This window comes from Daphnia pulex, chromosome 10 (assembly GCF_021134715.1).
Source record: "Daphnia pulex isolate KAP4 chromosome 10, ASM2113471v1".
Lineage (NCBI taxonomy): Eukaryota > Metazoa > Arthropoda > Branchiopoda > Diplostraca > Daphniidae > Daphnia > Daphnia pulex.
Window position 1 is genome coordinate 2,052,301 of NC_060026.1, and position 27,852 is coordinate 2,080,152.

The 27,852-nt window shown below is 38.8% G+C and overlaps 2 protein-coding genes across 3 annotated transcripts; one reads left to right on the forward strand and one right to left on the reverse strand.

The window, feature by feature from the left end:
- LOC124206264 (mast/stem cell growth factor receptor Kit-like) lies at nt 1-27,691 on the forward strand. Of its 2 annotated transcripts, XM_046603983.1 has the most exons (25): nt 1-690; nt 1,331-1,422; nt 1,657-1,833; nt 14,163-14,290; nt 14,639-14,832; nt 15,018-15,122; nt 15,301-15,478; nt 22,535-22,852; nt 22,924-23,148; nt 23,210-23,367; nt 23,443-23,617; nt 23,692-23,858; nt 23,936-24,092; nt 24,161-24,331; nt 24,390-24,536; nt 24,651-24,751; nt 24,820-25,083; nt 25,173-25,317; nt 25,384-25,611; nt 25,696-25,840; nt 25,900-26,000; nt 26,089-26,201; nt 26,266-26,388; nt 26,454-26,583; nt 26,654-27,691. In XM_046603983.1, the coding sequence occupies exons 7-25, from the start codon at nt 15,448-15,450 to the stop codon at nt 27,031-27,033; spliced, it is 3,279 nt and encodes a 1,092-aa protein (XP_046459939.1). In that variant the 5' UTR covers nt 1-690; nt 1,331-1,422; nt 1,657-1,833; nt 14,163-14,290; nt 14,639-14,832; nt 15,018-15,122; nt 15,301-15,447; the 3' UTR covers nt 27,034-27,691. The 2 variants fall into 2 exon arrangements, with proteins under 2 accessions (XP_046459939.1, XP_046459938.1); XM_046603982.1 differs by lacking the exons at nt 1-690; nt 1,331-1,422 and having other exon boundaries at nt 1,774-1,833; nt 22,924-23,154.
- LOC124206267 lies at nt 15,508-18,539 on the reverse strand. Its single transcript, XM_046603991.1, has 3 exons — nt 17,786-18,539; nt 17,601-17,713; nt 15,508-17,545 (listed from the first exon to the last, which is right to left on the reverse strand). Exons 1-3 carry the CDS (start codon nt 18,389-18,391, stop codon nt 15,964-15,966), a joined length of 2,301 nt encoding a protein of 766 aa, XP_046459947.1. The 5' UTR covers nt 18,392-18,539; the 3' UTR covers nt 15,508-15,963.
- Nucleotides 27,692-27,852: the final 161 nt, after the last annotated feature.

The window sequence follows — 27,852 nt, forward strand, 5'->3', positions numbered from 1 at the left end:
TTAAATGTTTCTCGATATAGGATGCAAATAATAAAAGTTTATTTCTTAGTATCTAGCCTTGCTCCGGCTCAAAATTTGATAGTTTGCTATGTTCTAACTTGATTTGTTGCCATTTTTTGCGGGTTTAAATATTTTTGAATGGTTTACATCATCTTCTGCTTCTCCCTTAATAGCCCATTTCATTTTTCTTTTTCTTTTTTAAAAGGGAAAAATACGCCCCATAATTGCAACCCGTTCCCACGGATATCCCATTCAAATATGCAAAAACACCCTTGGGTTGGTGTAACCAGGTAGTTCTAAATGGTAGCGTAACTATGGTAATCGTACCTTCCCCAATGAACTGGAAAAAAAGGGGGGAGTTATTACGACGGATTATAGCCTAGCCTCTTTTTGAAAAATTTTAATTTTCTACCAAGATGTTGTTCGATTCGCCCGTCACCGTTATTTTACTTCAGTGATTCTAGGTGTGGCTACAGCAGTGTACAATTTGTATATTTACAGAGTAAAGGAGGTGTACGTGTTCTAATGGGCAGTGAAACAGTTCAAAATGTCGGTGACGTCATAGCGATATTAAGTGTGTAACTGACTGCAGGTGTTTTTTTCCACAGTGAAGTGTGAATAATTATGATTCCTTTCACCACTATAGTCTTCATCAAGCCTTCGCCCGCCTTCACAGGGATAATATTCGAGGTAAAGTCCATTTATTCGTATAGTTAATGGGAAAACTATTAGAGTTAAACTTTTGTGTTATTCAAGTCAGGTAGAATTTTCTCAAAAATCCATTATCATATTTCTATAGCACATGCACAGATATGTTTCAGTCGAAATAAATTTTGTTGGCGTGTTTTTTTTAAGTATCGATACCTAACCTAATAATAAAAAAAAAAAACAGATGGTATTAGATTCCAATTAAAACTTATTCCCTCATCTTATTCCCTTATCGTTTTTGAGCGGTTTGGATTTTGAGGGGTTTGATTCTTTTTTTATCTTTGAATTTCTATCGATATCGTATTATTGTAAGCATGCTGATTAGAAGCATAGAAGAAAATAGGACAAGTGTCGTCTGCTTTATTCGTTTAGTTAAAAATTTCGAAAAAGTCAGAGACAAAGTTCAAGAATTATAGTGTTATGATTGTTATAGATTTAGTTGTCTTTGATGATCGTCATACTCCATGCTATATACCGGGTAAATAATACTACGAAGTAAGAATACTATTAGAATGATTGTGGGAGCTATGCAAGAGTGGAAACCATGTGATTGCTCTGCTGATGTATGGCAGTTTGTTTGTACTATTGGTACTATCACTATGTAACCTTTATTTTTTTTCAGATTTGAGGAGAGCCAGCCATCATAAACCCACAGTATGCAAGTTTTCTTGTGCAGGTGCTAGTCACCAGCAAAAATCTCAGGACATCACTTGGGTAATGATTTCGTTTACTTTAATTGACCTGTGACCTATAGATATTTTTATGCTGCATTACCTTTACCTGCATCAATGCAGTGTATTACATGTAAACCTTTCATTCTCATTCATACAAACCATTCATTCTCCCATTTATTAACAATTCGGCTTTACCCAGTGTCTCATTTCCAACTTTTCCTGACTTGTTGTTTCTGTCAATAATTTTCGTAACCCAATTTCTATTTTTAATTAGATGAAAACATCCCATTGCACTGGAAATACTACCAATGTCGAGTTACGGATCTCTTTTTCCCCTTTCTTCAAATGTTCTCGTGTACGCCCATGTGAATATGGGTGTATTCACGAGGATACTTGTCAGCGGATGGATGGAGCAACTGTGGATGCCTGACTTCATTACCCAGGCATAAAGGTAGGACAAAATTGATCTCAATTTTTCCTTTTTGACAATTTTGGGTGGTGTTGATTATAAATCAGTCACGGAGTCTTGTTTATTCCTGAGCTAGGCGTTTGAATGTACTGTTTTCTCTCTCCGTTTTTTTCTCATTAAGGGTTCACTAAAAATCTCGTTGTTTTTCTGTGGGTAAATCATCACATACGAAAATGTTTGAACTTTAAACACTTCAAGCAAAGTGCAACAAGACAATTTTTTTACCAAGCCGCCACTCCGGCACCTCCTCTTTGTTTGATTCGTATTAATTAACACTGTGATGCTAGACATCAGGTTCAACAATTAAACATGAAAACACGCTTTTCAAAATCCATTTAAAGGAGAATTTATTACTGCTGTTTGAATCAACTGCGTATCAATCACGCTAGATAACTGAGTCTTCCTTCGCCGATTTGAGTTTTAACTTTTAACTAGCGTTATTTAAAATTGATTTTCACCCGAGGTCAATCTTGCGTATATTTTTACTTCAGCGGTCTTCTCAATTTTAGTTCAATTCTCTCAGTTTAGTCTATTTTTTAACGTTGGGCTCGGCTTTCAAGTGACGATCAAACAATGTATCTTTCTTGGGAATAACAAGTTCTGCAATCAGCCCGAGGGTTGTTTATAAAATTTATTCGAAAATCAATTCGAAATCCGGTCAATCTGAACGGTTTTTGGGCTTCTATCTTTAACTTTAATAACATTTTGATGTCCAAGTCAATGAGCACGTCGTACTCGTGATGGTGCACTGGGTTTTTGGTATAATTTCTAAAGTAATTAACACCGTTGGTTAAATTTAGCGCTTAACAGGAGGGGGTTATTCACATCAAGGGTTGGCGATGACGATGTGCTTGTAAATGACATTAATTTTCTTGGACATTGTCTGGCGCTGTGTGGTTGCAGGTGGAAAAGAATGATTGAAAATTCAATTCTTTCAGAGTTTGTATTTCATATTTTTTTCCGAGCAGAAACTCGAGCGACTCAAATGACAACTTGTCTGGAATGAAACAACGTGAAATCTTTTATCCTAGATGAGTAAAGTCTATATGAACTACGAAAATCCTTGTCAACTATCTTGTTTCATGAATCGAAATAGTTTAGGACCGTGATTTTTTCTTATCAAATATTCAGCTTGGATATTATATGGGTGGTGTTCTTTAAAAGGAATTTAAATCTGATTATAACAAATGAACTGATACTATTTCATCTTGCAATACTGCCGTCAATCCGTTTTGAAGTTATTTGCGGTACTGAAATGGTTTCCCCTCGAGGCTCTAGAGCAAATTTCACGGGAAATTATAAAAAGCGCCGAACAGATGAGTGTCGTACGCAAATTTGAAGGGAAGTGGTACTGGAAATACCGTGACACATGAGAAATTCTTTTAAAACAGAAATGTTGGTTCATCGACAACGAAATTTGTTTTTTTGCCAAGAGAAAGGGGCGGTTTCATTCTTCTTCTCTGATTCACCCCAATCCTAATTTTCTTTTTCTCGATTTTTCTTTACTCTTTTGTCTTTTTTTATTGCGTCACAAAATTGTATCAAATCCACCTGAAATCACGCATAACAGCCAGTTGTGGTTTGTCAGGTTATTCCTTTTTCTATGGCTTTATTTTTCTAAATTTTAAAATGCAGTTCCATAAGTGCTTGTTTTTTTTTCTTACACTGGTACTTGACTGTTGCGGGTGATGGGCAGAGTTTTGATGTAGCCTAATATGCTATTGAAAACAGTCTGCACAATCCTCCATCTAAATTTTAATAAAAGTAGAATCGCTTAGTCCCGCTGAAGATTGAATAGTGGGTGGAATGTTTGTGCCTAAATCAGTACCCAATTAACAGAGCACCATTTATCTGTCATTTACGTCTTTCAGTCTTTGTTGCCATCAGCCTGTCCTTCGTTCGGGACATATTTACACCAAACATAACGGAGAAATTTTTCACTACACTGGCTGCCCGCACTTTGTAATAGGGAAGGGAATCCTAATTTACATATAATCGCAATGAAGTATTTTTTATTTTTTGTATCAAGCAGTTTTAAAATTTCATGCCATTTTTACCTTCCGGTTTCATGACAAATGTTGAACGAAGTTGGATCGGGGCAGAGGGCGGGCGAGGGCGGGCCGTTAAGTGTGATGATACCAATTTGTTTTATATCGTCATAGTAATAGCCGATGCTTGTGACTTATTCCAGATTTAATGAGTGAACATTAATTTGTTAATTGCAATTGACAATCGTCTTTTGTTTATTCTCAACCTTCGCTGATGCTTTCTGATGTTCCAAGCATTCTCGATTTGTCATTTTTGCTTCCGCCGCCTTTGCTACCGATGGGTTAAAATTCTGTGCTGTAACACAGTTTATTAAGAATTCCTTCTGCCTATACCACGCACTGTCGAGAAGCAGTTGAAATCGTGCTGATTAACATGTTCCTCACATAATTTTGGCAATTAAATCTGTGACGGCAAGGAATCATTACCAAAATTGATAAATTTAACTGGTTGTTATGGGCGTTGGTATTTAGAAGATGAGAGATACGATCTCTCAACCGCTTACTCGAAAATGACGTCACCAATGTTGGGCCAAAGCTTTGGAGCTAATCATATTTGTCTCGTTATGTGTCAATCTATGAAATTCATTCATTTATTCCGCGAATCTACAAACGGAGTAATTAATTCCTGGGATGAAACTCGCCAGCGACTTTCGTTTGCAGTTGCGCAACCGATACGATTCGTCCACAGTCGCGTTCTTTTCCCGTATTCATATCTTCGCTGTAATAATTGTCATTATTTCTCCTAGTTGTTCTATCGTCATATCTAGTCGCCGAAGCGTATTAAGCAGAGGGCGAGCCGTTAAGTGTGGTGATGCCCCAATTTGTTCCATATCGTCATAATAATAGCCGATGCTTGTGACATATTCCAGATTTAATGAGTGAACATTCATTATTTAAATGAATTTGACAATCATCTGTTGTTTAACTGGAAAATTCGCTATTGCTCTTTGGTGGTACGGGGTTTTTAATTTCTTGTTTTTCATGCCGACGACTTAGCTACCTATAGAGTTAATATTCTGTGCTGAAACACATTTAATTAAGACTTTTTTCCTGCCTACTTTTCATATTGCGATGATTCATTGGGCTGGCTCTTGAATTTCCATAATTCTATGAGACCGATGGTAATTGTTGAGAAAGGCGCAGATTAGTAGAAGGAGGCAGAAGGAAAAGGCAAAGATTAAGAATTAAGAAAATATATTTGCCTCTTATAGGCGTTTGCTTTGTAAAGATGAGAGAAGTGATCGCTCAACCGCTGGCTGGAAAATGACGTCACAAATGTTGGGCCAAAGCATGGAAAAGAATCAAATCTGTCTTATTGTGTGTCAATCTATGAAGTTCATTTATTCATTTTGCGAAAGTACCACCGGAAACTCTTGGGATGAAACTCGTTAGCTTCTTTCGTGTGCAGTTGCGTGATCCGATGAAATGCGTCCACAGCTGTGTTATTTCCCCCTTATTCATATCTGCGCTGTAATAATTGCTATTATTTATCCGAATTGTTTTATCGTTATATCTGGTCGCCGATGCTTGTAGCGATGTAGCGTATTCTAGTTTTGATGCGTGAACATTCATTAGTTAAATGCCATTTACAATCTTCTGATTTTTATTCGCAATATTCTCAATTGCTTTGTGGTGATTCGGGGATCATGAGTTTGTCATTGCCGCCGTCGCCTCTGTTAACTAGATGCTTATCATATTCTGTGCTGGAGCTCAGTCAAAATTTATATGCCTTCTTTCTAATTCATCTTCTTTTGATAACACTTCTTTTTAACCATTTCTTTGTATATATGGCAAACGGATGGCAAAGTATCTTGGAACAAATGAAGAAGGAAATAGGACCACTAATAATAAAGAAATGAAAATGTCTGATATGGGCGTCTGTAGGTGACGATGGCAGATGTGAAGTCACAATCGCTGGCTCAAAAGTGACGCCATAAATGTATGGCTGATGCATTTAGAGGAATCATTTCTGTCTCAACATGTGACAATAATTAAAGTTCATGAATTCATCTTGCGACACTATTAACGAAATAATTGACTTTTCAGGTGAACTCGCTAGCGCCTCTCGTGAGTACCGTTCCTGCACAGCTGCTTCGTAGCTTCGTAGACTAATCAAATCATTCTGGGCTGCTGCTTTAAGGTAGAAACAAGTAGCAACTGAGTCATTTCTTAATCGTGAACAATGATGTTTTATTGACAAAGAATCCGATGCAATTGACCGTTTTCCATAACTAATAGTTTTCATTATAGTCAGTACTCATTTCCCAGTAGTCACTTGTCAGGTGTTCAGCAGGTACGATTTTCTGCGGCTTTATTTTTGTAAGTTATAAAATGCAGCTCCAAAGTGTTGGTTGTTTTTCTTACACTGGTACTTGACTCAGTTGAGTGTTGCGGGTTGATGGGCGCGGCAGGCTTTTCGCGTAACACAATGGGGATATCGACGGCGTGCGCGTGCCGTGCGTTTAAATTTTAAGAAAAGTAAACTAGTTTTGTCCCGCTGAAATTTGAATAGTGGGTGGAATGTTAGCGAGCGGTAATCAACGCCGAATTAACTGACCAGCGTTTGTTTGCCATTTACCCCTCTGCTCGATGTTCCAGCTCTTTGAAAAACTTTTCGTTGTCGTGTCCCGGGACTGTACTTTCATATCTCCCAGCCCGTCGTTCGTTCGGGACATTTCACACGACGCACCGGTTTGGTAATTGAGGTGGACTTACTTTGATATGCCAATTCAATTAGCAAAATTATCGGCAGTTCGAAAATGTTCTGTGGATGGACATTGCGTAACAATATACTCGATCCTTCTTTCCTGATTCTCTACTTTTTATTCGTTTTTATTCTTTATATTTTTCCCGACTGTTTCTTTCTTGCTTGCGTCTCTACTCCGTTTAATTTTTCGAACGTGAAATTTTGATTGCAGCAATTGCTGTATGCGAATTCTGTTGAAAATGCCGACAGCAGTGACTATTGTTTCCCTACGCTGGTGATTAATGGACGGAGTGTTCAGTGTTCACGTGAAAAGATGTGCGTTTAGCCTACCGACACACCTCGTTTGGAGACATCTGTGAAAAGTGTCTTTTTCCGCTACTAAGTGAAGAGAGTTGATTAAATCTAGCAGTAATCGCTTTGACTTGACGAAAATGCCCTTTTCCGTTTCTGAACTGCGGTGATCAAGGTGTCCGATAACGATTGCGAGACTAAATGTCCACTCAAGTCATCTGTTTGATCATTTGCCATAGTCTTATCTTGTCGATATAAAACCACCGTCAATAGTAAGTGAGAGAGAGTTTTTATTCTGCGCAGAGACAGTTAGGAGGTCATAAATTCTTGTCCAGATTGCAATGAAGGAATCCGTTTACTTTTAGCTGTTTCTCGGCGCCTTCATTGCGATCGCTCTTTTGGGCTAAGCTCGTAGAGGACGACAAGAAATTATAAAACAATTAAAAATTTAACAAATGTTTCAAGGTCCCTTGTGCTTGATTCTAAATGATGATGTTGCTCAACAGCTGACTTGTACGGAATAGTAAAAATGGTATCCATTGCGCTCAAAGTAATAAATTCTGAAAAACGGTTCTTCACAAATAAAGCTCGTGGAAATTCGTCGCCATATTAATAAGGGAAAGCTTTTTATTTTCACCAAATATAACGAAGAAATCTTTTTACTGTACCGGTGCCCGCACTATTTAATAAGGAAGGGAACTTGATTGTATAATCGAACTAATTCTTTTTTTTTTGTGTTTAATTTTTTTAATTTTCTCATTTTTATTTTATCAAGCAGTTTAAAATTTTATGCCATTTCTATCTTCCGGTTACACAATAAATGTTGAACGAAGTTGGACCTTGGCAACAGGAGCGACCCGTTAAGTGTGATTATTTTATCCCCAAATGGTTCTATATCGTCATAGTAATTGACTAAATTCCCCATTCAATGCGTGAACATTCACTAGCTAAATTCGTTTGACAATCATCAGTTGTTTACTCGTTTTATTCTCAGTTGCTTTCTGATGACTCAGGGACTATCAATTCGTCATTTTTGCTTCCGCCGCTTTTGCTACCGAAAGATTTAATATTCTGTGCTAATGTACAGTTATACAAGGTTTTATCCTGCCCACTTCCTATATATATGCTATATATATACTTTCTGGTTCAAAGCAAATAACCCAAAAATTGAAAATTTCAGGCTATACGAAATATTCATAATGGGGAGGGCAAGGATTCACTAGAATAATGGATGAATTTAATTGCGTGTAATGGGCGTTTGCATTGTGCAGATGACAGATGTGATAGCTCAATCGCTGGCTTGAAAATGTTGTTATAATGTTGGGACAATACTTTTAGAGAAATCATATCTGTTACGTTGTTATTCAATCGATGTAGTTCATTCATTTATATCACGTATCACGAAACGATCCATGGAGTAATTAATTTTTTAGATGAACTCGCTAGTGAATTTTTTGTGCGGTTACGCAATCCGATGCGATGCGTCCACATCTGCGTTCTCTCCCATTCATATCAGGGCTAAAGTAATTGCTGAAAATTTGGGTTACGTCGTTACGGGACAGGATTGCAACTTGGCAAGGCCACGATTGTTCTGGAGTTTGTCATCTTTTTATTCTTGGGTGTGAAGACGGCTGATCGAATCGCCGATTTGACACTTGTAGGCCTACTTGTTTGAGAAATGTTTAACAAAGTTGAATAATGGCAAAAGGGGCGTGTTGTTTAATGTAATTTCTCAAAATTATTCTTTCGTTATATCTGTTCCCCGATGCTTGTTGTAGCGTATTCCAAAATTTGATGCGTGAACATTCACTGGTTAATTGCCATTGACAACCTTTGTTGTTTATCCGCAATATTCGCAATTGCTTTTTGGTGATTCGGGGATCCCCAGTTTTTCAATGCCGCCGTCGCCTCTGCTACCCAGAGGTTATTCATATTCTGTGTTGTGGAGCACAGTTATAATGTATTCCGTTCTCTCTCATCAATTGGAATAATTCATCATTTAACTTTTACGGAAAGACGTCTATGATGGTAGTCGTTCCAACGTTAATGAAGTTTGTTGGTGAAACCGGCAGAAACCTCAATGATGAAGAGATATTTGGGACTTACTAAAAGCTAAGAAATAAAAATGTCTGAAATATAATCGTCTGTAGGTGATGATGGCAAAGTGAAGTTGTAATCACTTCCTCTTAAATGACGTTCGTAAATGTTGAGGCAATGCATTTAGAAGAATCATTTCTGACACTTTGCGTGTCAATAAATAACGTTCATAGGTTTATCTCGCGATACTATTTCTCTTGGGGGTGGGGGGAGGGGAGCGAATGAAAACATGCCAGATCAAGCAGCTTTAAATTTGTTATGTGCCATTTTTACCTTCCGTTACATGAAAATTTTTGAACGAAGTTGGATAGTGGCAGAGGGTGGGCTGAGATTTTCTCCAATTTGCTCTATATCGTCATTGTAATCGCCGGTGCTTGTGACTTATTCCAGATTGAATGCGTGAACATTTATTTGTTAAATTCATTTGACAATGTTCTGTTGTGTACTCACAATATATGCAATTGCTCTCTGGTGACGCAGGGATTTCTTAAAAGTCGTTTTTGCTTTCTCCGCTTTTGCTACCGATACATTTATTATTCTGGGCTACAGCACAGTTTTTTAAGATGTAATCTCCTGCCCACTTACGTTTGAAAATTTGAATGTCTGGTAAACCGGTGTTCCCGCCGTCTACCACGATTCTTCGGATCCTTGGAACGTTTCGACAACATGTTTGTAAAAGAATTTGATGGGCAGGGATTCGTCATCGTTAGTAATAGAAAAAATTAATTGCCTCTAATAGGCGTTTGCATTATGAAGATGACAGACGTGTTGGATCAATCGCTGGATTGAAAATGTCGATATTTAATTTGGACCAATGCCATTAGAAGATTCATATCTGTCAAGTTGTGTTACAATCAATAGAGTTCATTCGTTAGTTTCGCGAAATTACCCATGGAGTAACACACTTGAAAGATTGCGATACAATGCGTCCACAGCTGCCTTCTTTCCCCCGATCCATAACTGCGCTTTAATAATTACCACTATTGAATATTCGGGTAATGGGACATGGTTTCAACTTGTCAAGGCCACGTATGGTGTCGAGTTTGTTATATTTTTATTCTTCGGTGTGAAGATGGCTGATTGAATGATGACTGAAATTTTACTGACTCCCTGCCTGTCCTTCGTTGGGAACATTTAACACGACGCTATAGTTGAGGTTTACATAATTTAATATGCCAATTAAATTGTCAAAATTCTCGGCAGTCCGAAAAATTTCTATTGGTGGACATAATTAACGGTGTAGCGTAACAGTTTACTCCATCCCTGTCTCTCAACTTTCAACTTTTTTTTATGTCGATCTTTCCTGACTCTCCTTTTCTTTAATGCATCACAAAAATTTACCACGTCCACCGTGCATCAAATTCATTTCTCTTCTGAGTTGAATTTTCCTGAACGTGAAATTTCATTTGCGGCAACTTTATGCGAATTTTGTTTCTAAATACTGACAGAGGTGACTGTTTCCCTGCACTAGTGCTAGTAGTATTAGATCGCTGTGCGTGATGGACGCAGTGTTTAGTGTTGTTCACGTGAAAAGATGTGCTTTTAAAATGTTAGACGTTGCAGCGGTTCGGGAGCATCCTAGACTCGTATAGTCCCGTTTAATGATGACACTGACCCACCTCGTTTGGGGACATCTGAGGAAAAAAATTCCATTCAGAACTTTTCCTTTTTTTTTCCGGCGAGTTCGTTAAAAAAGTTGAATAAATCGAGCAGCAATCGCGTTGTCTTGTGGAAAATGCCCTTTTCTGTTTTTGAAGTTTGAACTATGGATATTAATCAGTCCCGTAGCGATTACCAAATACAATTTCTACACAAGTTAACTGTCTGATTATTTTTCAAAGTCTATCTTGTGGATTTAATACCACCGTCATTAGTCAGTGAGCTAAAGTTTTATTCTGCGCAGAGACAGTTGTTAAGATGTGAAATCTTGTTTTTGATTGCGATGATCGAGTGAACGGTGAATGGGGCACAACACATCATCACTTCAATCATCCTCAAATCCAAAATGTGGCAAGATAATCCGTAATGAATGAAAATTTTAAGAAATATTTAAAGGTCTCTAGTGTATGGTTATCACTGATGATGTTACGCAACACCTGTTTAGAACAGAACGCTGGGTAAGCTATGAAAACGCTCTAAAAGTAATGAATTCTGAAAAACGTTTGACAATAGCTCAAGCTCATGAATATTCGTCGCCATATTAATTCATTGATTATCTTCTGTTGTTTATTCGCAATATTCGCAATTGCTTATTGGTCTTTCGGGTAATTTCAGTTTGTCACTGTTGCTGCCCGCTTGTGTTACCGAGAGGCTATTGGTATTCTGTGCTGGAGCACAAATCAACTGCGTCTTTTCCTCCTGTAGAACCCGTTCTTGTGAAACTTAAGTTCACTTCCTGCTGATAGCTGATAGGTGTTTCCTTCATCAGTCATTCTTGATGTGTGGAAATTATTAGAAGAAGACGGGAATATTTAAGAAGTGTATAGGTCTGTCAAAATCGGTCAAAATTGAGAAATTTTAATGTCTGATAAAAGCGTCTTCAGGTGATGATGACAGATGAGAAGTCGCAATCACTGGCTCTACAATGACGTTTCACAAATGTTGGGCCAATGTACAGTATTTAGAGGAATCATTTCAATCCCTCAATACAACGAACTTGAATCACGGCAAGAGGGGCGAGCTGTTTAGTGTGATTAGACCGCAAATTGTTCTATCGTCCGAATAAATAGTCGCCGATGTTTGTAGCGTAATCCAGATTTGATGCGTGAGCATTCACTGGTTAATTGCCATTGACAACCTCCTGTTGTTTACCCGCAATATTCGCAATTGCTTTTTGGTGATTCGGGGATCCCCAGTTTTTCATTGCCGCCGTCGCCTCTGCTACCCAGAGGTTATTCATATTCTGTGTTGTGGAGCACAGTAAAAATGTATACCCTTCTCTCTCATTGATTGGAACAATTTATCATTTACGCTTCTCAGATAGACTTCTTTGATGGTAGTCGTTCCAACGTTAATGAAGTTGTTAACCGAAGCCGCAATGATAAAGAGATAATTGGGACTTAACAAAAGCTAAGAAATAAAAATGTCTGAAATATAATCGTCTGTAGGTGATGATGGCAAAGTGAAGTCACAATCACTTCATCTTAAATGACGTTTGTAAATGTTGTGGCAATGCATTTAGAAGAATCATTTCTGACACTTTGTGTGGCAATAAATAACGCTCATAGGTTTATCTCGCGATACTATTTCTCTTGGGGTGGGGGGAGGGGAGCGAATGACGGCATGCCGGATCAAGCAGCTTTAAATTTGTTTTGTGCCATTTTTACCTTTCGGTTACATGAAAACTTTTGAACGAAGTTGGATAGTGGCAGAGGGTGGGCTGATGGTGAGATTTTTCCCAAACTGTTCTATATCGTCATTGTAATCACCGATGCTTGTGACTTATTCCAGATTCAATGCGTGAACATACACTGGTTAAATTCATTTGACAACCTTCTCTTGTTTACTGACAATAAACGCAATTGTTTTCTAGTGATTCAGGGATTCTCAATTCGTCGTTTTTGCTTTCTCCGCTTTTGCTACCGATACATTTATTGTTCTGTGTTAAAGCACAGTTATCTAAGATTTTCTCCTTACCACTTCCGTATAAATTCGAGTATCTGGCGAAAACGGGGCTGGCGTCCCACGCCTGCTTTTCCGATTTCCGGATATTTCTACGAGAATAGATTTGTAAGGAAATATGGTGGGCAGGAATTCGTTTCTCGTTAGATAATTAATAGCGTTTAATTGGCGTGTGCATTGTGAAGATGACAGATGTGATAGCTCAATCGCTGGCTTGAAAATGCCGTTGTTTAAGTTGAACCAATACCTTTAGAAGAATCATATCTGACACTTTGTGCTACAAGTAATTTAGTTCATTCATTTATATCACGAAACGATCCATGGAGTAATTAATTTTTGAGATGGACTCGCTAGCGACTCTTTTGTACGGTTACGCAATCCGATACAATGCGTCTAGCTCTGCGTTTTCTCTCCCTATTCATATCAGCGCTAAAATAATAATTGTTGAACATTAGGGTTACGGGACACGATATACAACTTCCCAAGGCCACGATTGGTCTGGAGTTTATCTTTTTATTCTTCGGTGTGAAAACGGCTGATTGAATCGCCGATTTTAACACTAAAAGATCAAAGAATCTTCTTTTGAGAAATGTTGATCGAACTTGAATCACGACAAGAGGGGCGAGCTGATTAGTGTGATTACCGCCAATTGTTCAATTGTCCTAAATAGTCGCCGATGCCTCTGAGTTATTCCAGATTTGATGCGTGAACATTCACTAGCTAATTTCATTTGACAATCATCAGTTGTTTCCTCGTTTTATTCTAAATCGCTTTCTGGTGACTCAGGGATTCTCAATTCGTCACTATTGCTACCGCCGCCTTTGCTATCGTAAGAATATATGTTCTCCCCCGAAACACAGTCATTAAAGAATACTTCTGCACAGAAATTTTCGTTTGTTTTCACCTGACTTCGCCTCAGTCAAATATTCCGAATCCCGGAATTTTTGATTTGAGTTGTCGTCAATCAAAGTGAGAGCAAGAATGGGTTAGATCAATGGATAAATTTTATTGCGCTTTGTAGGCGATGGCATTGTTAAGATGAGAGTTGTGATATTTCAACCGCTGGCTTGTAAATGACGTCATAATTGTTGGGCTATTGCATTTAGAGGAATCATATCTGACACGTTGTGTTACAACTAATGTAGTTCATTTATTTATATGGCGAAACTACCCATGGAATAATTAATTTTTGAAATGAACTAGGCTAGCGTGCGGTTACGCAATGCGATACAATGCGTCCATATCTGCGTTCTCTCCCCCTATTCATGTCAGCGCCAAAATAATTGTTGAACATTTGGGTTACGGTACGGGACATGATTGCAACCTGCCACGGCTAGATTGGTCTGGAGTTCGTTATCATTTTATTCTTCCGTGTAAAGATGGCTGATTGAATCGCCAATTATAACACTTTCAGACCGAAGAAATCATTTTTTGAGAATTGCTGGACGAAGTTAAATCATGGCAACAGGGGCTAACTGTTTATTTTTCTTAATAACAGTTCATAGATTCATCTTGCGACACTACTAATGAATTAATTGAATTTTTAGATGAACTCGTTAGCATCTCTCGTGAATGGCGTGACTGCACAGCTGCTGGTACTTGAAGACTTGTCACGGCGTAAATATGACTGATCGTAGCCCAGCAATCAAATAATTCGTGACTGCTGTTTTAAAAGGTAGGAACAAATAGTGCTAAATAATTTCCACTTCGTGAACAATGCTGTTCTATTTACAGTGTATCCGATGCCATTGACCGTTTTCCTCATTTCTTTTTTTGACGCGATTCAAATCTGTTAATGCAGATTTATTTTCGCGCTAAAAATATTGATAGGGAGATATTTAAAAATTGCTTGATATTAGGTGATATAAAGAGATCCAGATATTTCCATTAAAATGTTAAATGTATACTTTAATCGTGTTCTCCCTTTTTTAAATTCAGTTAATTCCTGTGGAGTTAAATTATGCATACTCAATATCGATATATTGTGTGGTTAATTATTTGTGTCGTCTGCTTTTTTTCACAGTTTCGAAACAGCAAAGACGAAGTTTCAGAGAGTTTCAGAAATAATATTTATTGAAGACTGAACGGATCTGGTTAGTAAACGACTAAACGTGTACGTGGCTGCATTGTTGCAAGAAAAATAGCAGAACAAAATAAAATATGGCTGTCGTGTGAACGTTAGTGTCGTGACTACTAGCTCCCCATGCTGTTTCTCAGGTAAGAATATGAATGGAATGATTTTGGGAGCTTATACACAAGAGTTAGTTTTAACCAGTTCTAAATTTGTGAAATGTTGGTGCCCGAATACAGAGACTAGCATAGACTTGCATTTATCATGTATGCTTGTTGTCGATGCATGGCAGAGTTTTGTTTACTCTATGTAACCTTTACCTTTTGTGTAGATTTCAGGCCTGAGCCAGCCATCGTGTTGCACACATATTGTAACTTCAAGATGTGTCCCAGTTTTGATTCTGACCTGTCATCGCTAACAATCTCAGCATCAATTGGTAACTAATGGTTTTTGTTATTTTTGTTAACCTGTGACTTGCTGTAGATTTTAATTGTGCCTGAAACTTGCATGAAAGGGTAAACCTTAAGTAATCCTAATTTCAACAATAAGAGGTTATACCCACTGTCTTCTTTCTAACTTGCTGCCTCTGTAACTCATTTTATATTTTTCTTTAGATAACCAGCTCCTATAGTTTAATTGGAAAAACTCTGTACTCAACTCCTCGTGTACACCAATTTGAAGGTGAATGTAGATATTCACGATGACCCCCTTTTCTTATCCTGTCTGGCCTCAACTTCATTGAGGATGGAGCACTTGCTGGAATGCCTGGCTGTGGATTTCCCAGGCTGAAAGGTTAGACAAATGTCTCTTCTCTTCTTTTTTCTTACTGTTTGGTGGCGTTGGTTTTAAATCGTTATACGGAGTACGATTATTCCTGAGCTAGAAGGTTGACTGCAATTTTCTCTTGCCGTTTATGCCATCAGGGTTAATTAAATTACTCATTTATAGAGGGATTGTACGTCAGGCTTGTTAAGTAACGCACAACTGTCTGCAGGCAAACATTCAAATTTAAAGAAAAAATTTAATGTTGTACACTTCAAGCAATGTGCAAACTGCAAAGTTTATGAAATTGTAGTCAAAGTCCAAGAGGGACCTGCCACCAAGCCGGTACCTCCTCGTTATTATTCGTGTTTGTTCAGTCGAAGTAAATTCTGTTAGCGTGTATTTCTGAAAGGTCGATAATAATCCTTGTTGCATAGTCTCTTAATATTTTTTTACAAAACTAATAATAAGATGTCATGATAAAATCTGGGTAAATTACATTTTGAATCAAATAGCTAATGCCAACGATGTTCAGGATCGTCTTTGCAATAATCGTAAACAACGTAGCCCTCTTTGTTGCTCACACTCAAGCAGTAACCCTCTGCGCTAACGATTTGGCTTTTCTCGTTGTACGTCCAACGTTTGGTCTTGTCGACTCCTTCACACTCGACTTGCAGGGCGTGCCAACCTTTTCCGGCCAAACATTTCCCGAATCCGTTTCTGAGTTGACCGTGAACGAATTTCCAATATTGTCCCGGATGATTACCCCAGGGTTTGTGGTACAAATAATCTTCACTCTCGTACACACTCAAATAGCGTCTGGAAAATTCCTTGCGTAGCGGTTGACTCCCGTTGTCTGAATAATTAATCCCGAAATCCTCGCAGTCCATATCCCAATCGTACCACAAGAACGGCGGAGCGAAATCACATTTTTCTAGAATGGCGTACATGGTGTCGTCATCTTTGCTACCCACAAAGGCTAGGCACATGTCATTTAAGAGTCTGGCTCTTAAAGGATTGATGTTATTAGTGACGATTTGGAGTCCCGTACGATGCCAGGTCTGCCTCATCTTATTATAGGCCGTGTAGGAAAAATTACAACTGCGCTGAAAGAGAAACGAAGACAAAGTAGAGACTGTCAGGCATTTTCCATGATCGTTTACTAATTGATTGTTGATAAATTTCCATCTCTGTCCGGAACTGTTTCTCCATTGTCGATCTAAAATCACGTAAGCCCCGTCTTGGCTGGAATCGCCCTGTACCGACAGGTAAGCTTGGCCGAATTCATTACGCAACAGGCCAACCTTTTCGCCGTTTTCATCTTCACAGATCAGAGAATTTAGCGTCGAAGAATTCTGAGCGGATGGTGAATTAACAGGTACAACTATCACCAAAGGATCGACGCACCATCCATTACTTTTCCCGTAATCGTCGAATTCGTCGCTCTTCCATTTCCATTCTGTTCCGTTGGAGCCGACGATAGTCACCAGTTCCTCGAATTCTTTTCGGGAGTTTGTGCACGGCGTCTCGATGACTAGCGACTCGAAAATCAATCGCTTGCGCACCGGTGCCAGAAACAGTTGCAGATTTTCGTGAATCATTAAAAGGCGTCGGTTCCATCGATTCAAATATCCTTGAGCTCGTTGCGGAATGGTACGCATTCCGTATTGGGCGGAGGTGTGTATGGGAAATTGGAATTTTTCCAGGTAAATGTCGACCAATTTGATCACATCGACGGCCGGCGGGTCGACTGAAATGGCGGCCACGAAAGATCCTTGCACGGAGACGATATGAAATTTACCCGAGTGAGTGAAATGCACTTTATGTGCCGAAAGGAATTCGAGATGAGATTTTCCGGTGGTGGTTCCGACATCCGGAAGTACCGCAACGATCCATTTTTTAGTGTCGTACTTGTCCTCGAGGAAATCCAGCAGATATTCCGCCAATTCTTTTTGATCGCGGTACGATTGGGTTTTCATGATGTACCGCATCTCTTCTTTAACGTTTTTCTCATCCGCTTGGCATTCGACGGCCATTTCATCCAGTCTCTTCGCCAGTTTAGTTGTTGACGTCATCATGAACTTCTTGAAATGCGAACTGCGTTTTTATTTGTTAGTCAATGTAGACATACATTTTGATCAATAAGACTCACCTGTCGCTTTCTGACACGTTCCTTATTCGTTGGTATTCACCGCGCACCCAAAGTCCGGTCATTACTATTCTCATGATGGGCTGGATTTTCTGATGCAATCGTCTGCCATGACACTGTTGCCAGCAAAAATAAATTAGAAATTTTATTTAAACTGTTTGGAAGTAAAATTGTTAAGCTTCTTTTACTCCAATATTTTCTTGCAAGATGGCCATAATGTCCGGATTGAAAGCGTTTTGGCCTAGAAGTCCGTCGACTATGGCAGTGAGACTCTGCGACAGCTGTGACGCCTCTTGCGTGAAAATATCTCGATTGCGTTCGTCCGGATGTTCCAGGTATTGATGCAGAGCCAGGAAACTGTTTTTGAGTTTCTCTTCGTGTTTGGAATAGCCGACAGATAGGCCAAGTCTTTTAATTTCTCTGTTGATGGATTGCAGTTCTTCCTTCTGCCCTTCCAATTCGCTTTCAATCCGCTGGAAATGAGCTAAAATTTCTGCGTGCTCTTTATCTCTTTCTGCGTTGTCGAAAGATTGTTCAACGTTATTTACTATCAATTCAATCAGTAGTTCCGTCACCACTTCGATGCTCTTCGTAATGGCTATTTCCATGACGAATCGTTTGCCTCTTGTTGGATTAATTGCGACCGAGGACATACTGTGGTTCACAGAGAACACTTTTTTGTTAAACATTCCTATGCCATCACTATTTGAATTTTTTGTAGAAGCCGCAACGATTACACATAATTGAAATATTATGAGCGATACACTTTCCAGCGCTACACATAGTCTGAGCATTTTCGGCAGTCTAATTTAAATTTTGAAACTCACTCAAAACTTTGCTGGAACCATTTTTTCTGCCTTCTAATAAAGAACTCGCTTGATGGACTCGTTCTGCCAACTTCACTTACAAGCCATTACTGCAGAGTGCAGACTTTATCCATTTTGTCTAGTCTGGAGAGATGGTTTTTCCATTCGCCAGCTAAAAAATGATACTCACGTATTTACGCGCAGTGCATATTTACGTGATCAAATTTCAGTTGATAACCCCTTCCGTCCATGAAACTCCAAAGATATCGAGTTGCCAAAAATTTCAACTGTTATTTCCACGCATACTTAAATTAATGATAACGACTATCAACTTCTACCAACGTCGGTATTTAGGCAAGGTCAGCACAACGAAACGAGGCAGCATTATTCCTTTAAGGGTTAAAATCAAATTGATAAATTCAGATGTGGTTTTTCTTATCAGAAATTTATTAGTAATACCACCACCGATATGCTGCGGAATCTTTACAGTAAGTATACGATACGTAACCTTCCTTATCGCCAACGCCCAAGCAGTAACCCTCAGCGCTAACAATTTGTCGTTTTTCGTTCAGCGTCCAACGCTTGGCCTTGTCACTTCCGTCACAATCGACCTGCTGGACGTACCAACCTTTACCGATCAAGCATTTGCCGAAACCGTTTCTCAGCGTGTCGTCGACGAACGTCCAATTTTTTCCCGGTGAATTGTTCCAGGGTTTGTCGAAAACGTACTCTTCGTCACTGTACACGCTCAAATATCGTCTGGAGAACTCGTTGCGGAAAGATCGGCTTCCGGCGCCGGAAGGAGGAGGAATTAGGTTAGGAGTGTCCTCGCAGGACGTATCCCAGTCAGCCCAGAGAAACGACGGAGTCGAATCGCAGTAATTCTGAACAACTCTCATAGTTCCGTCGTAGGTAACACCTTCGTAGTCTAGACACAAATTGTAACCGTTGACGATTTGTAGACCGTTGCGGTGCCAAATTTGTCCGACCCAATCACGATGGCAATCGTACTGGTAGAGTAAAGACGATCCTTCAGTCCAGGCCGTCAGACATTGATTGTGATCGTTTATCAGTTGGTCGTTGACGAATCGCCATCTTTGTCCGGAGCTGTTCCGCCACACCCGATCCAAAATGATGGGTAGACTTTCTTGGTTTCTATCGTCATAGACGGAGAGATAAGCTTGATTCCATTCGTTGCGCAAAAGACCGGGCTCATTTGAATCCTTCGTGAGACTGTGAGCGCAAATTTGTTGATTATTAGCAGCGGGAATAGAATCTGAATCGGAGAACTTGATTATGACCATCACCAAGTGACAGCAATTGAATTGATTAGACAGTCGCAAATATTCCGTTCCATTAGAGGCCGCGATAGTCACTTTGGCAGGATCCACTTCGACCACAAGAGTTTGGATGTCCGTTCGGCTCTTGGCTCGAAGTGGCAACAGGAAACGGTTGAGATGTTCGTGAATTTGTTTGGCATTCACGTAATATCTTGGAATTCCAAATAGTAAACCAGGGGACGTGCTTATAGGAATGTCGAATTTTTCTAGAAAATGACTGGCCGATTGGTAGGATAATGTTGACCAGTCGCTTTGATTCACCGAAACGGCCAGAGCGATTATTCCTTTTTCGAGAACGTAGTGCCATTTTTCGGATGTGATTCCAGACCAATTTCCATGTGTGGCGATCAAGTTTTCAGATAAATTTGGTAGGACAAGGACGATCCACTTTTTGGTATCGTATTTGTCTTCGAGGAATTGAAGCAAAGAATTGGCAATAGATTTCATAGCACGGGACGTTTGGCTTTTCATAATATTGCGCATCTCTTGGCTGACGTTTTTCTCATCCGCTTGACAGTCGATGACCATGTCGTCGAGCCTCTTAGTCAATTTAATCGTTGACGTCATGATAAAATTCTTGAAATGCGAACTGAATTTTTTAAAATTAGTCGACGAATTTAGTTTCAATTGATTCATGTGAAACTCACCTGTTTAGCTCTGTTAAGTTCCTCATTCTTTGGTATTCACCGCGCACCCAAAGACCAGTCATAACTATGCTCATTATGAACTTGATTTTCTTGTGCAATTGTCGCCCATGGCACTGCCCATAATTAGGGAAAATGAACCAAAAGAGAAATGAGAAATTTTGATCATTTAATTTTTATCTTGTACGTTACTTACTCCGATAGAGTCTAGCATGACGGCCATAATATCCGGATTGAAAGCGTTTTGCCCCAGCAATCCGTCGACAATGACACTGATGCTTCCGGTGAGATGGGTCGCTTCCCGCATGAAAATGTGTCGATTGTTTTCGCCAGGTTGTTCCAGGTACTGATGCAAAGCCAATAAGCTTTGCTTGATTTTCTCTTCGTGTTGGGAGTAGCCCATGAGCAATCCCGTCAATTTGATTTCTCTGTTGATTGTTTTCAGTTCTCCTTTGTGGTATTCAAATTCACTTTGGATCCGCCCGAAATGCGTAATCTTTTCTTTGTGATCTTTAGCGTCGCCCTCATTGTCAAATGATTGTCTGACGTTTGTCGTTATGAAATCGGTTAGAGACATCACAATTTGTATCACCTCCATGTTTAAATTTTGCCTTGATGTTAGACTTTGGTTCGAGGAGGAACGAAGCACCGACGTTAATTTGAATTTACCATAGCCCGAATCGGTCATCAACAGCGATGACGCTAGACAAGTTAGTAAAACCCACGCTTGAAATAGGAATAACGTAACTTCAGTTTGAATCACAGCCATCACTCTTGTTTTTATTCTAAATGCGTCAATACGTTCACTCGATATGCTTGGCGGTAACAGAACAACGAAATTTCTGTAGACTCGGACTGGACTTAAAGATAATGCCAACGTTTGTTTGGGTTCTGGGAAAGTAATCGGACGAGTTCATTAACACTTGTCGTGTTTTCTACAGGAGAAAAACTAAGGTAAATTATTCTCGGGGGCTTTTTGATGGAGGTCGGGTCTATCTTCTGCTGATTTATTTGAGGAAAGAAAATGATTGGGTTTTTCTTCTGAATTTGACATGACAGCGCGTGCCAAAACAAGGAAAATTGGCCGATATGTGTTGACGATTGTGTTGAATAAAACCGAATCAAACGATTGGTTCTGCAAACTCTTAATCAGGAAAGGAAATTTCCTTCCAATTCTGTTCCGCTTCCGATTAAGAACTCGTTTGTTCAAATTCACGCTTCTTTTTTTTCGTGGTTTCATATTCTAACACACTGCGCACAGTATTAATAACTGCAAATATTTCCGCCACTTGAGAACAACTAAACAAATCGAAAGTGTCAGACGAATGACGGACTCTAGTCGTCAAAATAAATTTAACCTTGAAGTAGGCATCTGTGGGAAACACAATCTCCCTGTTTACGTCAAACGAACTTTGCGGAAGTAGAATTTAAACTTTGAAAAGAACTTCCATTCAATTAAAGACACAGCTATTGTGGATTATGTTATTACGAACAAATAAAAGGGGAAGTAAATAAGGGGTATTCTTTTAATGAATTCATTTAGAAAAGCAAGACAAAAAGAAAACAACAAAAAATTAATTGGTTGATTTCAACCGCTAAATATGGTCGCCTAAGGAAAATATGAGGGCAATGGTCACAGTCGCTACCGTTTTAGTATTCAAAAAGGCACACAAGACACGACTCAAACTTGATAAAACACGCAGGAACTTGTTAAGTTTGGAGGCCAAATTCTGCCGCAGGAGAAACGACTACTTTCCATTTTTCCCGGCCCTATTATCTGAACTTTTTGGAAAATGAACAGGCACATACAGTGCGAAAAAGGAACGAGATAAAGTAAAGACGCTAAAAATTTTCTTCCGGATTATTTTGTCAGTCATTGTGGAGAAACTTATTTGGTTGGAAAATCCGACTTCGCTAAACACAATTCGTGGGTGAATCAACAGTTTAACTGATTTTAACTTAAATGGGAACCAGTGTACTGTCGGATAGCTAACATTTTTATGTTCAGTCATTAGACTCTTCATTCTCCAGTGTTGCTTAAAGATGATGGAAAGTGCTTGAATAAGATTTTATGCGATTAATTAAAGTGTAAAAAAGGATTGTCAGTCGTACAACGGTGAGAATGTCTTCGATGTACTTTCTGCTAGGAATCGCATTGTTATCTGTGATGCATCTAGTGGACGCCGAGATTTCGACAGATTGGAACATTGGCGACGGCGGATTCAAATGGCGGACCAATTGTGACTTCCCCGGCGACGACATAGGACAAATTCCTATTACGGTTGCAACCAGAGAAGAGTGTGGTCGACTTTGTATTTCCAACCCGCAATGCAGCCATTTTGTGTTTGGTTATTTGGAGAATTGTTACATGAAGAAGGCGCCATCAACGACAACTCGTCAAGATATCGATTATGAGAGTATAGCCATTTGTGGCTTCATACCGTGGAGATTGGGATCTGAAACTGGTATTTACAAGCATATAAATGAAAATGAATTTGAATCTAGTTAATCGTTATTATTTTCTTTTTCTGTTCAGGGAATGATGACTGGGAAACTGTCAACAGCAGTGGTGTTGAAAACTGCGGTTTTTATGGCAACGGCAGTTTGATTTTGACGGCTGAGTGCCGACAGGCCAAAGATTGCTCCTATTGGTACCAACAGGTTCTTTCCACTAATGGTTCAACAGCCTGTAAATTAGCAGATGGAAGTTCAGGATTATGTTGCCCGGAGATCCCCAAGCTCACCGAGGTTCCTAAAGAAAGTACCGGTAATTTGTTGTCCTGTTAAATGAACTATAATTGATTCTTCTAATTTTACTTTAGCCCAATATATCCGAATGATTCCTGATGGGAGCGAGCGAATAATCGACGCGGGAACAACTCTCACGTTGACGTGCGTCTACGCCTTTGAAAACGAAAATCAAAGGAACACATTCAATTTTTCGTGGGAAATTCCAGATTACTTATCCAAAAATGCGGAAGTATAGAAAACAATTTGCGATGTCGATAAGAACTTTTCCTTTTTGACCAAATTTCAACCTCATTTAATTAAATAGTTGAGCGACTTGGACAACCGCCTTCGCAAAACTTTTGGAAGGAATGAGACCCACATGACATCGACGTTGTCTCTGGCCAACGCAAGAGCCAGAGACACTGGAAACTTTGGTTGCAGGGGAATCCCGTACGGAATTTCTAACACATTGCCAGTCAATCAATACGTCTATTTTTTCAGTTCGTTAATTTTATTAATTATAAAAAAAAACTACAGTGACGAACTGTCATTCTCTAACATATTTTTTTTTTAGATGATACGGAACTTGTAATTGTCGAGGCTAATGAGTATTACTTCGACATTCCTCTCGGTGAAACTAATTACCCAATCAATTGCAAACCAACCAATCCGAACGTCAACGTTTCTCTCGTCTACGAACAACAATACACAGCAAGATCAAAGAACATGCCGGAACCAAAAGTAAGAACATTTTTAAAAGTTGTTCGGCAATCTAATAAGTTCCGTTAATTAATATTGGTTTTAATTTATTTTATCAGAGCGATTTGCTGTCAGATCCGAATTCAAATTGGTCTTTCGAAAAAAGAAATGGACTAAAACTTAAGAAATCGAAGATTGACGACAATGGCAAGTTCAATTGCATAGGGACATATAAAAATAAGAAACATACACGTGATTTATTTTTGTTTATCGCAGGTAGGCGTGTTTCTAGATTTTAACAAAGTGATACGAAATTATTAATTTAAAAAATTCAAATTTAATAGGAATGGAACTCGCAAGAATTGATGGCGTAGGTGATCCTTTGGAAGGAAGTAACGTTACTTTAAGCTGCCGAACTTACCAATATACCAGGTTCTCTACTCCACCAATATGGTCATACCAAATCAACGGAAACGGACAAATGCAAATAATTGAGGAAATGAATCCATCTGAAGGTTTGAAGTTTCATTCGATTGGAATCATTATTATTTGCATAAATTTAATAACATTCAGGTATTCAAATAACAAAGGACAAATCGGACTACAGTAGTAAAACACTTTACGAAAATCAACTTAACATTGTCGACATAAGTCCAAATGCCTATACGTTTCAATGCCAAGGAAGTGGATATACTGAAAATATTTCATTTCGCGCTAAAGGTAGATTATTTCTCCTTCTATTTTAATTTTAGAGATGAAACTTTTCAGTCATTAATGCTATGGGATCGTTTACGTGAACTATAATATCGATCGATTATGTTTGTAAATTTCCAGATGGCGACTCAAAGCTTAAATCTGTTCAACTTGAGAAGGATATCGCTCAAAATTTAATTTGCATTAAAGGATCTCAGAATACTCGCATCAAATGGTTTAAGGTGAACCGGTTTGATTCACAATTAAATCTTTCATTTAAAATATTAACCAATAAGACTTGCGTTTATAGGATGGGATAGAATATTCAGGACAAGTTCACTCTGATAGCACTTCGTCAATCTTACCACTGCAAGGGAAGATAGGGGAAAATGGAAGATACGCTTGTCAGTGGAAAAACATTTTTTTAGGTGAAACTGGTTACAGTAATTTCACGGTATTATACCCAGAAGTTCCAGTAACAAACAAGACTGTCATCGTCGCCGTTTCTATAACATTAGCAGTTTTACTTTTGATCCTAATTGCTTTCGGTGGAGTCAGATTTTATCAGGAAAAGGTATAAAAATAACAAATTTATCATTTAACAAGTAACGTGTGTCAAGAAAGTTGGGTGTTTTTCATCCTTGGCCGATTGTCAACTAAAAGAAGCGACAGGTTTCACAGGACGCGCTAATTAGATCGTTGAGTGGAAATGCCAATCAAATTAATAACCAGACCCCAATAGAAGACCAGGTAGAATTCCTACCCTATGATAGACGCTGGGAATTTCCAAGACATCGACTAAAACTCGGTTCGTTTTTATTTTCCATTTTCATGCTTTTCAAAAACGGAATAATGGCTCTCATTTTAAATTTAGGAATCCAGCTTGGAACTGGTTGCTTCGGCCGTGTAGTCAAAGCGGAAGCCGTGGGACTCAAAGGGTCTGAAGAAACTGTCAAAACGGTGGCCGTCAAAATGGTTCGGTCGGAAGCCAACGTCACCGCAATGGAAGCTCTTATCAGTGAACTGAAAATCCTCGTCTATTTGGGATCGCACCTCAACGTCGTCAATCTGCTGGGAGCTTGCACCAAACAAATACATACAGGTAGACAACGGTAGATAACGATTTCGAGATGCTCCAAATATCTTGGTTGTTTTTTTTTATAAATCGTCGTTTTCTATTTATTAGGAGAACTTTTAATAATCGTTGAATATTGTCGGTTCGGCAATTTGCAATCGTTTTTGATGAACCACAGGAAGAACTTTGTTAATTTGGTGGACGAGTTTGGGAACCTGAAAAAACAAGACAAAATGGAAAGTAGCAATTTCAACAGGTAAATAAGTTCCTTCATTGTGACGTAATTAAAAATGTAAATGGAATTACAATCCACAGGTTAAAATGGAAAGAAATCCCATTGCAAGTCGAATCGAGCGATTCGCAAGCTGAAAATCAACCTGGCGTGAATTCATCCACTGAAATTTTGGACATTGAAAGTAAAAGCACAAAATAAAATCCCAAAATAATTTTAAATGATTATCAAATGACGCCGGCATGAAATAAATCCTCCCGTTTCTCCATCAGATTCCAACCTACAAGATCTGGACGTAAATTTTGATCGGCCGATTTCAACAACAGATCTCATTTCTTGGTCTTTTCAAATAGCCCGAGGAATGGATTACCTGGTTAGCAAAAAGGTAAGAGTCTTATCCAATAAATATCTGTATCTTTACTGGAAATTACTCGCATTATTACCGATAGGTCCTCCATGGTGATCTGGCCGCCCGAAATATTCTGCTCGCTGACGATGGAGTTGCAAAAGTGGCCGACTTTGGGATGGCGAAGAAAATGTATTACGAAGAACATTACGAAAAAAAAGGACAGGTAATTGAAAAAGTTTAAATAATAATTCCTTCAATTCCGTCAAATAATATTTTGTTGAATGTTAGGGGTTGATGCCGGTCAAGTGGATGGCGATTGAATCCTTAATTGATCGCATCTTTTCCAGTCAATCCGACGTTTGGTCGTACGGAGTCCTTCTCTGGGAAATCTTTTCTTTGGGCCGAGTTCCATATCCAGGTGTGAATTTGACGTTCCACTAATCCATAAGTTTTTGAAGATTATTACGAATATCTTTCAAGTGATTCAGGCATCAACGTTGGTCACGTACTCATGAAAGAAATTCTAAAAGGATATCGGATGGACAAACCGGAACTGGCGCCCAACTTCTTCGGTGATATGATGGCCGATTGCTGGAAATCGGATCCGAAAGAGAGACCCACCTTCAGTCAAATGGAAGAGATTATCTGCAGCCACATGGAGTCGTCGGTCAGCTCGGACTATTTGAATATGAACGCGCCATATGCCAAGCTCAACGAAGAAAAGGAGAACGCAACGCCAAAGGATCAATTTGGATTGGCCAAGTTGTTGAGAGAAAAGTCTGGAGCTCAATCTTATAGACACGCAACTGCACGAAATTCATTGTTTTCTATACGATTTTCAAAAAGTGATGAGGATTCTTATTTTTAGTCAAAGGGAACTGAGCAATCTGCTAGCAATAATCGATTATTAATTAAGTACAGAGCAATTATTTCCAATATGAAATTATTGCGTATCATTTGCTTTTTTGGGTAGGCGGTAGGCCTAAAGTTATTTTTCCTTTATCGTGGGACAGCAGTTATGTCTAAGTTATCTTTTTACATATTTGAAAATTTTACAGCTTTATACATTTTTACATTCACCACCATAACTGATTATTCATGCTGCAATTTTGTGGTTTTTAACTTGTTATTCCATGGGAAAGTTGGCGTGGGTTGGGTAACAATATGGATCGCTTAATCGTGTTCAAACGGAAAAGGGGGCGTTTTGAGCCTATACACTCCTTCTCGACCATTTTTATTTTTGTCTGATTTTGCCAACGGTTTCCTCTTGACTGCTCCACTTAAGTTTTTCGTGTCTAGTAATGTGGCGTTTAGTTAGGTTTACTGGTTCAGTGACGTCGAGTGAAGTCAGTCTCATTCTCAATTTATTTCTTTTGTTGTTGATTGTATTTAAAAAACAATCCGTTGTGATAAATACAACGTTCGACAAATTGCTTTGCAGAGATATAATACTAGTATATACAGCAGGCTATCACTAACAGTATGTTTCAATTTGAAAAAAAAAAAAAAAAATATGGTTATTTGAATAACAACGATGACAACTTAGCAAATTTGCCATTGTATTATGTGTTGATTATAAAATTTATAGTCCTTTCTCTTCCGGATTTCACCGGATTTGACAGGCCAGTAGGAACTTACATGCATAAAATTAAAAGGAAAATAATCATGACAGTCAAACTATTTGTCA